This window comes from Schistocerca americana, chromosome 4, assembly GCF_021461395.2.
Source record: "Schistocerca americana isolate TAMUIC-IGC-003095 chromosome 4, iqSchAmer2.1, whole genome shotgun sequence".
Taxonomy (NCBI): domain Eukaryota; kingdom Metazoa; phylum Arthropoda; class Insecta; order Orthoptera; family Acrididae; genus Schistocerca; species Schistocerca americana.
The window spans coordinates 187,015,919-187,027,957 of NC_060122.1; the positions used below are offsets into that span (position 1 = coordinate 187,015,919).

Consider the following 12,039-nt stretch of genomic DNA (forward strand, 5'->3'; position numbering starts at 1 on the left):
CACTTGCAATTCAGATGGCCCGGTGTCGTAGACTTCTCTCGATAAGGGTGCACTGACTGCCAAGAGCAGTTCTAAATCTTTCGAATAGTTTTTCTTTCACACCTTTGCGAGTTTCATTTCGTGCTGCATGTAAATCTTTCTTACATTTACATAATTAACGTTCAGATTTTACGAAGCGAAATCGGCTTTGCAGATAGCTTAACTTTAAACGATTTCTCTTTCCTTCGTTTATCCAACCGTTTCTTTGTCCCTGACAGCTATTACTCTCCATATTTCCTTTGGGATAGGAAGGTCCTCAAATTCTGTTCTGGAATTTAATTAGCACAAAGATCATCGTCCTAACCGCAATTCACGGAACTGTCAGAGTTACTTCTTCTTTCTTCTAATATTACCACAATTTCTAACGAAATTTCGCCATTATCAGAATGAATGTCCAAGAAATTAGCTAATAAATTGCACAGATGTCGGTCCTCAGGAGAAGTATGTGATTTAGATTGCGTACAACGTTCTTTTCGTTGTGACCTTATGAGATTGACAAATTAAACTATTAACATATTGGATACCACATTAGTGTGAATTTCTGGAATGTCCACGATGACGGAAGCTATTAGTAAGCATATATACAGAAAACACAAAGAAAATTATTTCAGTTTAACTTCCATTGTTAACTCTTAGCAATATCGGAAAGGCAACTTCAAACTCTTATGCATATTTAATGAGTTGCAAATTTGAGCGAATAGTGACTGTGAAGAAGTGTGTCAGTGAAACTGTCAATGGAAACTGAAATTCGTTTTACCTATTACGACCACGTTCTGCAGTGTTATCGATTTACCGAGTGCCGTCAATCGAGGATAAGCGATGTCTGCTACAGTTCCCGTAACGGTGTACATTTCTCCATTTTTTTAAAATACTTGCATTGTGTGTTAGCAGCTAAAATTCTGATATTGTAATGCTTTCGATGTAGTCTTACTGCATAAAGATTTTCTGGGGATGTTTCGAAATGTCGAACTGGACAGTTTACTTGTGAGACTGTAACTGTCTGAAATAGTAATTGGTTTTCATGGTAATAAATAGCTACACTTCCGTTCATGAAGAAACACTGTCTCATTAAATCAGTGCACGGAAATAATCCCATATGGTTCAGTTTTATCATGAAGAAATATTTCAAACGGTGGGAAATTCGGTACCTGAACGTCAATACATGTAAGAAATATAACAGACAGCATTCGATAATGTAACGGTGTTTCACTCATAAGAATGGAACAAGTTAAGGGGATTTACGAAATATTGAAGTACAACAGAAGTATTTCTAATACTCAGATGGTCACACGACATGTAGCAACGCTATAGCATTTTATGTGCGATGAAACATTCATTAGTTATAGAACTCAGATTAAATGAACAGAGATGGAACTACGAATAAGCGAAATCCTGTATGTGATAGCTCTCACCCCGACGAGCTCGTAGTAAACGTGTTATGTATTCGGACTATACAACAGTACACCGTGACTTTTAAGTAACTTCATGACACATTGCTGGGGAGCCATTATCTTTGTACCAGGCATACTCACAGTAAACAGCCAGCCTGACTGAATGCTCCTCGATGCCTCCAAGCACCTGAGGGTTTTCAGCCCGACAAGTGAGCAGCCGCCCATCGTCCGTATGTTCCGGCGTCAACGATAGAGTCGATATGGTCTCGTTGCCGTCCGCAGAAACCTGTGACAGATGAAGCGACCTCTGTGTCAACATTGATAAGCGTTCAAAATGTTTACGCTGGGCTTGAGTTAGCGAAGCGTAAGCGATGGCAGATACGCTCATTAACATCTCGTCTTATAAAACCCTCCCCTCTTTATCCTTTTGGTTGCTGCTGTGGTCTACAGTCCGAATAACAATTTGATGTAGCTTTATTTTTTTTTCTTATGGAACTTAACTGCTAAGGGCATCAGTCCCTAAGCTTACACACAACTTAACCTAAATTATCCTAAGGACAATACACACCCATGCCCGAGGGAGGACTTGAACCTTCGCCGGTTTGATGTAGCTCTCCCCCCCCCCCCCCCCAATCTTTCCTGCATACTCGACTTCTCTGCATAGGAAAGTAAGAGTCCAGTCCAGTCACTCGTGGATGAGGCAGGAATTGAAATTTATGATTAAAAAAGAGAAACGCTTAACTCCGTTTTCAAATATTTTTTTCGAAATTAAAGCTCGGGAGTGTTGCCACAACTTAATCCTCGTACCACTGAAAAGATGAGTGGGCTAAGTGTTAATATCAGTCGCGCTATGAAACAGCTGAAATGATTAAAATTCAACAAAGCTCTAGAGCCTGATGGAATTCCTACCAGAATTGATACTGAATTTGCGTCTGAGATTGCCCCTCTTTCATTTATATCGTAAATCGCTCGAACAAAAAACTGTCCTCTGTAATTGGAAGAAAACACAGGTCACACCCATTTACAAATTTAGAAGAAGGATTTAGATGTGCACAGCAAAACTATCGTCCAGTATCTTAGAATCTGGTCTGAGGTTAAACATAACGAGATATCTCAGAGTGACCTCCTCCGAAAACATCGACGATGTAAAATCCAATTCTCACCAGGATTCTTACATGACGTACTGAAAGCCTTGAATGAAGGTATTAAAGTAGATTTAGTGTTTCTTGATTTCCGAAACGCATTTACTCCGTATCATATTGTTGTTGTAGTCTTCAGTCCTGAGACTGGTTTGATGCAGCTCTCCATGCTACTCTATCCTGTGCAAGCTTCTTCATCTCCCAGTACCTACTGCAACCTACATCCTTCTGAATCTGCTTAGTGTATTCATTTCTTGGACTCCCTCTACGATTTTTACCCTCCACGCTGCTCTCCAGTACTAAATTGGTGATCCCTTGATGCCTCAGAACATGTCCTACCAACCGGTCCCTTCTTCTTGTCAAGTTGTGCCACAAACTCCTCTTCTCCCCAATTCTATTCAATACCTCCTCATTAGTTATGTGATCTACCCATCTAATCTTCAGCATTCTTCTGTAGCACCACATTTTGAAAGGTTCTATTCTCTTCTTGTCGAAACTATTTATCGTCCATGTTTCACTTCCATACATGGCTACACTCCATACAAATACTTGCAGAAACGACTTCCTGACACTTAAATGTATACGCGATGTTAACAAATTTTTCTTCTTCAGAAACGCTTTCCTTGCCATTGCCAGTCTACATTTTATATCCTCTCTACTTCGACCATCATCAGTTATTTTGCTCTCCAATTAGCAAAACTCCTTTATTACTTTAAGTGTCTCATTTCCTAATCTAATTCCCTGAGCATCACGCGACTTAATTCGACTACATTCCATTATCCTCGTTATGCTTTTGTTGATGTTCATCTTATATCCTCCTTTCAAGACACTGTCCATTCCGTTCAACTGCTCTTCCAAGTCATTTGGTGTCTCTGACAGAATTACAATGTCATCGGCGAACCTCAAAGTTTTTATTTCTTCTCTATGGATTTTTCTTTTGTTTCCTTTACGGCTTGCTCAATATACAGATTGAATAACATCAAGGAGAGGCTACAACCCTGTCTCACTCGCTTCCCAACTACTGCTTCCGTTTCATGCTTCTCGACTCTTATAACTGCCATCTGGTTTCTGTACAAATTGTAAATAGCCTTTCGCCCCCTGTATGTTACCCCTGCCACCTTTAGAATTTGAAAGAGAGTATTCCAGTCAACATTGTCAAAAGCTTTCTCTAAGTCTCCAAATGCCGGAAACGTAGGTTTGCCTTTCCTTAATCTTTCTTCTAAGATAAGTCGTAAGGTCAGCATTGCCTCACGCGTTCCAATATTTCTACGGAATCCAAACTGATCTTCCCCAAGGTCGGCCTCTACTAGTTTTTCCATTCGTCTGTAAAGAATTCGCGTTAGTATTTTGCAACTGTGGCTTTTTAATTTTCACATCTGTCAACACCTGCTTTCTTTGGGATTGGAATTATTATATTCTTCTTGAAGTCTGAGGGTATTTCGCCTGTCTCATACATCTTGCTCACCAGATGGTAGAGTTTTGTCAGGACTGGCTCTCCCAAGGCGGCCAGCAGTTCTAATGGTACGTTGTCCACTCCCGGGACCTTGTTTCGACTCAGGTCTTTCAGTGCTCTGTGAAACTCTTCACGCAGTATTGTATCTCCCATTTCGTCTTCATCTACATTCTCTTCCATTTCCAGAATATTGTCCTCAAGTGCGTCGCTCTTGTATAGACCCTATATACACTCCTTCCACCTTTCTGCTTTCCCTTCTTTGCTTATAACTGGGTTTCCATATGGGCTCTTGATTTTCATACAAGTGGTTCTCTTTTTTCTGCAAAGGTCTCTTTAATTTTCCTATAGGCAGTATCTATCTTAGCCCTAGTGAGATAAGCCTCTACATCCTTACATTTGTCCTCTAGCCATCCCTGCTTAGCCATTTTGCACTTCCTGTCGATCTCATTTTTGAGACGTTTGTATTCCTTTTTGCCTGCTTCATTTACTGCATTTTTATATTTTCTCCTTTCATCAATTAAATTCAATATTTCTTCTGTTACCCAAGGATTTCTACTATCTATGCTTATTATCAGAAGTACGGTCGTATGTGGTATCGAGCGAAATTCGTGACTGGTTTGACGATTCCTTGGTATGGAATACACAGATAATTATCTTGAATGGACAGACATCAGCAGGCGACTTTGGGTGTTCTCCAGAGAAGTTTGTTCCTACACTTGCTGTTCGTAGTGTACGAGAATCATATTCGCATTTCCGATTATTGCTAAACTTTGGCTGCGCTACGCATTGGTAAGAGTGGAAATTCGTACACGGGCCGGGACTTGAATCCGGTTCTTTCGCATGACACGAGTGGTCACCTTAACGACGCCAGCCAGCCGAGCCACTACCCGGTCCGACTCAAATTTCCGTATGTAGCCGCTTTCGTCTACATACTGTACTTGTAAATGTTCTGTGAGTCCCGTACAGGAAGAAACGTATGATTAAAGCCGAAGCCCTGTTATTAGGTGTGAAATATCATATTACAGTGCCTGTGTTGTTCTAACGTACTACGCAATGTCCTTTAGACATGCGTATATGTATACTCATGTGTATTCTAATGACATTGGAGTAATATTAATAGTAACCTTGGACTTCTTGCAGATGAAGCAGCTATATGTAGTCAAGTACTGTCTGAAAGAAGATGTGTGCTACAAAAAGGTGCGGCCAAACTTTCAGGAAACATTCCTCACACACAAATAAAGAAAATATGTTATGTAGACATGTGTCCGGAAACGCTTAATTTCCATGTTAGAGCTCATTTTAGTTTCGTCAGTATGTATACTTCCTCGATTCACCGCACCGAGCGAGGTGGCGCAGTGGTTAGCACACTGGACTCGCTTTCGGGAGGACGACGATTCAATCCCGCGACCGTCCATCCTGATTTAGGTTTTCCGTGATTTCCCCAAATCGCTCCAGGCAAATGCTGGCATGGTTCCTTTGAAAGGGCGCGGCCGACTTCCTTTCCCGTCCTTCCCTAATCCGATGAGACCGATGACCTCGCTGTCTGGTCTCTTCCCTCAAAACAACGCTACGCAACGATTCACCGCCAGTTGGACCAATTGAAGGAAGGTAATGTTGACTTCGTTACTTGTGTTGACATGCGACTCATTGCTCTACAGTACTAGCATCAAGCACATCAGTACGTAGCATCAACAGGTTAGTGCTCATCACGAACGTGGTTTTGCAGTCACTGCAATGTTTACAAATGCGGAGTTGGCAGATGCCCATTTGATGTATAGATTAGCACGGGGCAATAGCAGTGGCGCGGTACGTTTGTATAGAGACAGATTTCCAGAAAGAAGGTGTCCCGACAGGAATACGTTCGAATCAATTGATCGACGTCTTAGGGAGCACGGAACATTCCAGCCTATGACTCGCGACAAGGGAAGACCTAGAACGACGAGGACACCTGCAATGTACGAGGCAATTCTTCGTGCAGTTGACCATAACCCTAATGTCAGCGTCAGAGAAGTTGCTGCTGTACAAGGAAACGTTGACCACGTCACTGTATGGAGAGTGCTATGGGAGAACCAGTTGTTTCTGTACCATGTAGAGCGTGTGCAGGCACTATCAGCAGCTGACTGGCCTCCACGGGTACACTTCTGCGAATGGTTCATCCAACAATGTGTCAATCCTCATTTCAGTGCAAATATTCTCTTTACGGATGAGGCTTCATTCCAATGTGATCAAATTGTAAATTTTCACCATCAACACGTGTGGGCTGACGAGAATCCGCACGCTATTGTGCAATCACGTCATCAACACAGATTTTCTGTGAACGTTTGGGCAGGCATTGTTGGTGGTGTCTTGATTGGGCCCCATGTTCTTCCACCTACGCTCAATGGAGCACGTCATCATGATTTCATATGGGATACTCTACCTGTGCTGCTAGAACATGTGCCTTTAAGAAACAACATGTGGTTCATGCACGATGGAGCTCCGGCACATTTCAGTTGAAGTGTTCGTACGCTTCGCAACAACAGATTCGGTGAACGATGGATTGGTAGAGGCGGACCAATTCCATGGCCTCCACGCTCTCCTGACCTCAACCCTCTTGACTTTCATTTATGGGGGCATTTGAAAGCTCTTGCCTACGCAACCCGGGTACCAAATGTAGAGACTCTTCGTGCTCGTATTGTGGACGGCTGTGATACAATACGCCATTCTCCAGGGCTGCATCAGCGCATCAGGGATTCCATGCGACGGAGGGTGGATGCATGTATCCTCGCTAACGGAGGACATTTTGAACATTTCCTGTAACAAAGTGTTTGAAGTCACGCTGGTACGTTCTGTTGCTGTGTGTTTCCATTCCGTGATTAGTGTGATTTGAAGAGAAGTAATAAAATGAGCTCTAACATCGAAAGTAAGCGTTTCGGGACACATGTCCACGTAACATATTTTCTTTCTTTCTGTGTGAGGAATGTTTCCTGAAAGTTTGGCCGTACCTTTTTGTAACACCCTGTAGAAATTCAGTCAATCTTGAGAAGATTTAAAAGTGTTTGGAAAGATTTGTAACTTATTGTAAGGGTTCAGAAATTAGAAAATGAGCACTTCACAAAAAGAAAGAACGTAGAATCTCTTGGCTACAATATCGATGACTCACAATTAGTATCCGTTAACGCATACAAATACGTGGGTATATCAGTTGGAAGAATATGAAATGGAATGAACAGGTAGGCTCAGTCGTAAGTAAAGCATGCAGTGGACTTCGGTTTATTGGTAGAGTACTGGGGAAATGCGATCAATGTACAGATTACTTACAAAACTCTCGTCCGACCCGACCTACAATATTGCTCATATGTGTGGGACCCATACCATCGGTAACATTGGGCCTAGGGATGTTTGGGAGTGTGGAAATCTGACGTACAGACGTGTGACATAAGTGACACCCAATCACCTGACCACGTTCGAAGTACGTGAGTTCCGCGCAGCGCCCAATTCTATTCTCTCACGATGTCTAATGACTAATGAGGTCGCTGATGTGGAGTATCTGGAAGTGGGTAGTAGCACAATGCACGTAATATGAAAAACGTAAGTATTTGGGGGTGTCTGGAGACTTTTGATCACATACTGTATTAAACAAAGGGAGCTTGACTAGTGGGCCATCACTGTCAATTGTATATAAAATGCACACAAAATAATATTAGAGACACGAGAGTCTTGGCTCATAAGGCAACAAACTGGGATTTCGTTACAAAAGAGGCGACTGATTTTATAATGAATAGCAATAATTTTAACAGATATCAGGGTTACACACACAATAGGATGTATGGGGCGGACTTGGGTAGCAGCACAATGCACGTAATATGAAAAACGTATGTATTTGGGGGTGTCTGGAGACTTTTGATCACATAGTGTATTAAACAAAGGGAGCTTGACTCGTGGGCCATCGCTGTGAATTGTATATAAAACGCACACAAAATAATATTTAAGACACGAGGGTCTTGGCTCATACGGCAACAAACTGGGATTCCGTTACAAAAGAGGCGGCTGATTTTATAATGAATAGCAATAATTTTAACAGATATCAGGGTTACACACACAATAGGATGTATGGGGCGGACTTGGGTAGCAGCACAATGCACGTAATATGAAAAACGTATGTATTTGGGGGTGTCTGGAGACTTTTGATCACATAGTGTATTAAACAAAGGGAGCTTGACTCGTGGGCCATCGCTGTGAATTGTATATAAAACGCACACAAAATAATATTTAAGACACGAGGGTCTTGGCTCATACGGCAACAAACTGGGATTCCGTTACAAAAGAGGCGGCTGATTTTATAATGAATAGCAATAATTTTAACAGATATCAGGGTTACACACACAATAGGATGTATGGGGCGGACTTTGGAAGTCGAAAGGAAGCACCGACGAATACTTGACGCTAGTAAGGAGGTGGGAGCGGCAGCATCAAAGGTGTCGCGGGCCCCTCACCCCACCTGACCTCACTCGGTACCACGCCGAGCCGGAGCTGCTATGAGCTGCCCAATCATCTTCTGCGCCCGCGTGGTTTCGGCCCAGCTGTGACTGATGCCAGAGGTCGCAATTGTAGCGACATGGCTTGAAGACAGAGGAGATTTTATTGAAAACAACCAATCATTATATACTGGATATGTTTCAGGAATATGCTCGGAGCAAACGGAGGGAGCAAGCAATCCATTTCCTTTGGATGCTTTCCCAATCTGGTGTCCGCTACAACGTGGAAGTTCTATTAGTTAAGCAAGCTGCGTCTATAGGTAATGACACAGATTTGAAATTGCTGTATACAGACTATTTACGCGGGGTCAAGGGCTATCTAGAACATCTGTGGCAAGAGACGTGGAACGTGTTCCAACAAACGACAGATGGACATTATTCGGTGTTAAAACCTCGAAATTTTACAAAGATGTAGTTTACGATGACATATTTGAACCTATCAGCTACTTCCAGCATCATTCGACTCTGTTTCAACCACTCCTCTTTTCCTCTACGTGTACAATGAAGCAATATTTAGAATTGTCCTGCATGTGAGTGTGATTCTGAGTCTGAAGCTATTGTAAACCTCATCTTGGTTATGTGAACCAATTTGGACTGTGGACCGTTAGATATTTTTAAATGACATTATTGGAATAGCATACCGCATCCTACATCTATTTCGTTTGCCAGAGTCATTCGATTTCGTAAAGTGACAGCAATTTCATTAAGAATACTGTGAAATGACTGCAGGCTTTAATGATATGTGTATTTCATACTTACGGCTTTCTTATGATAACGTTTCAGAAATGGTATGATCTGATAAATCAAAACTTTCTAATTCAATTCTAAGTGTATTTTTTAACGACGTATGGCGGACAAAATTGTGACAGGTTGTGGCTTTATACTGTAAACGCCATTTTGCGTTCTTTCATACAATTCAGTGTAATCATGTGATTTAGATGGCTAGATAGAGAACACACTCAGGACGACAAATAAATAACTAAATAAGTAATTAATATAATCTGGCTCATTTGCATGCTGTGAATTAGGTTCCTCAAGACCTATACTCGCACTCTGATGAAAGTAATGATAAATAGCGGAAATTAGAACAGAGAGAAACTTGACATCGGAATTGGTGATCACTAAGCGGATGAGGTTAAGCTACTCTGCTAGGTAGGCAACAAAATAACCCATGACGGACGGATCAAAGACGAGGCGAGAAGCAGATTATCACTGGCAAGAAGGGCATTCCTGGCCAAGAGAAGTCTATCAAACATAAGTTGAGGAAGTAATTTCTGAGAATCTACTTTTCGAGCACAGAATTGTATTGTAGTGAAACATGGACTGTGGAAAAACAGGAACGTAAGAGAATCGAAGCAATAGAGATGTCATGCCGAAGACGAATTTTGAAAATTAGGTACATTCGTGAAGTAAGGAATAATGACTTTCTCCGCAGAAAGGGCGAGGGAAAGAATACGTGGAAAACAATGACAAGAAGAAGGGACATGATGATAGGGCACCTTAAAACATCTGGGAATAACTTTCATGGTACTTGATAAAGCTGTTGAGGGTAAAAACTGTAGACTAGAAGATGACAGAGATTGAAATATTTCAAGCTAATAATTGAGAACGTAGGTTGCAAGCGTTACTCTGAGATAAAGACATCGGCACAGGAGAGGAATTCCTGGAGAGCTGCATCAAACCAGGCAGATTACTGATGACCCACAAAAAACTGATTTGTTTTACTTGACTTGACTTGGAAGAGCAGTTGAACGGAATGGACAGTGTCTTGAAAGGATAATGTAAGATGAACATCAACAAAAGCAAAACGAGGATAATGGAATGTAGTCGAATTAAGTCGGGAGATGCTGAGGGAATTAGATTAGGTAAATGAGACACTTAAAGTAGTAAAGGAGTTTTGCTATTTGGGGAGCAAAATAACTGATGATGGTCGAAGTAGAGAGGATATAAAATATAGACTGGCAATGGCAAGGAAAGCGTTTCTGGAGAAGAGAAATTTGTTAACATCGAGTACAGATTTAAGTGTCAGGAAGTCGTTTCTGAAAGTATTTGTATGGAGTGTAGCCATGTATGGAAATGAAACATGGACAATAAATAGTTTGGACAAGAAGAGAATCGAAGCTTTCGAAACGTGGTGCTACAGAGAATGATGAAGATTAGATGGGTTGATCACATAACTAATGAGAAAGTATTGACTAGAATTGGGGAGGAGAGGAGATTGTGGCACAACTCAACTAGAAGAAGGGATTGGTTGGTAGGACATGTTCTGAGGCATCAAGGTTTCACAAATTTAGCATTGGAGGGCACCGTGGAGGGTAAAAATCGTAGAGGGAGACCAAGAGATGAATACACTAAGCTGATTCAGAAGGATGTAGGTTGCAGTAAGTACTGGGTGATGAAGGATAGAGTAGCATGGAGAGCCGCATCAAACCAGTCTCAGGACTGAAGACCACAACAACAACAACAACAACTTAAAACTTGATCTTATACTTCTTAATAAGTAGATTATAGTAGCTTCTAAAATTTGTTAAACGCGTCAATAATTGTATGAAATATCGGTAATACTGTTCTCTGTGGAAGTCACTAGATTTGGAACCTAAAACTGCGATTTAGTGACAGGGTGATCGTTTTAGCCATTTAGTAATTAGATTAAGTCATCGGCGTAGGCGAAGTTCCTAAAATTTCTCAATTTCCTCCACTGCTTACGAGAAGTACAGACAATAAGAGCAGGGAGGGGGTACACAGCCGCCCCAATCCCTTCCCTTCCATGCCCTTCAACTGTCACAACTGCTGCCTGCTTCCTGTACGAGCTGCAGGTGACTTCGCGCTCTGAGAGTGCGTGCGGCCACTCACCTTGTCGGTGCTGGCGGGTAGCCGCGTGTTGTCCAGCCACCAGGAGACTACCGCCGGCGGCCGCGACCCCACAGTGCGGCAGGCGATCTCGTAGCGCCGGCCGGCCGTCAGCGGCTGCTCGCTGCTCAGGATGGTCGTGGACAGCGGCCTGACTGCAACAGCGCACCCGCCCGTCAGCCGCTGCACTAACCACTTCTCGAGTTGGCGGGTGTATAGCTAACTGCCGTGTTACTCATTGCCTTACATCACAGATAAATTGACTGGGACACCTGGCGTTGCCACGGTATTTATATATTCCAGCCTTGTATTGGTCTATCTCCACCTCACTCTTATCTGCTCTGTCCAACTCCTTACCCCACTCTCCGTCCATCTTCTCTTACCTCTCTCTCTCTTTCCATCTTCTCCCCCCCTCTATTCATCCTCTCTGTACCCACCTCCTTCTTCCTCCTCTCTTCCCTCCTGCCTCTGACCATCTGCTCCCCCGTCTCTCTCATCCCTTTCTTACCATCACATCCTCCCCCTTCACTCTGTCTCTCTCTGTCTATCTCTCCCCTCCTCTCTATATATCCCCCCCCCATCTCTGTCTCCTCCTACTTCCCCTCACCTCCTCTTCCCGATTTCCTACCCTCCCTCTGTAATATCCATCT

At 42.6% G+C, this 12,039-nt stretch overlaps 1 protein-coding gene across 1 annotated transcript in view; it reads right to left on the bottom strand.

The window, feature by feature from the left end:
• Positions 1 to 12,039, bottom strand: part of LOC124613335 (hemicentin-1-like) — a 465,174-nt gene that overhangs the window by 100,438 nt on the left and 352,697 nt on the right. Inside the window, exons 6-7 of the mRNA XM_047142031.1 lie at positions 11,393 to 11,544; positions 1,572 to 1,716 (exon numbers count right to left, since the gene is read on the bottom strand). Of these exons, the coding sequence (XP_046997987.1) occupies positions 1,572 to 1,716; positions 11,393 to 11,544 (297 nt within the window). The remainder of the gene's footprint in view (positions 1 to 1,571; positions 1,717 to 11,392; positions 11,545 to 12,039) is intronic.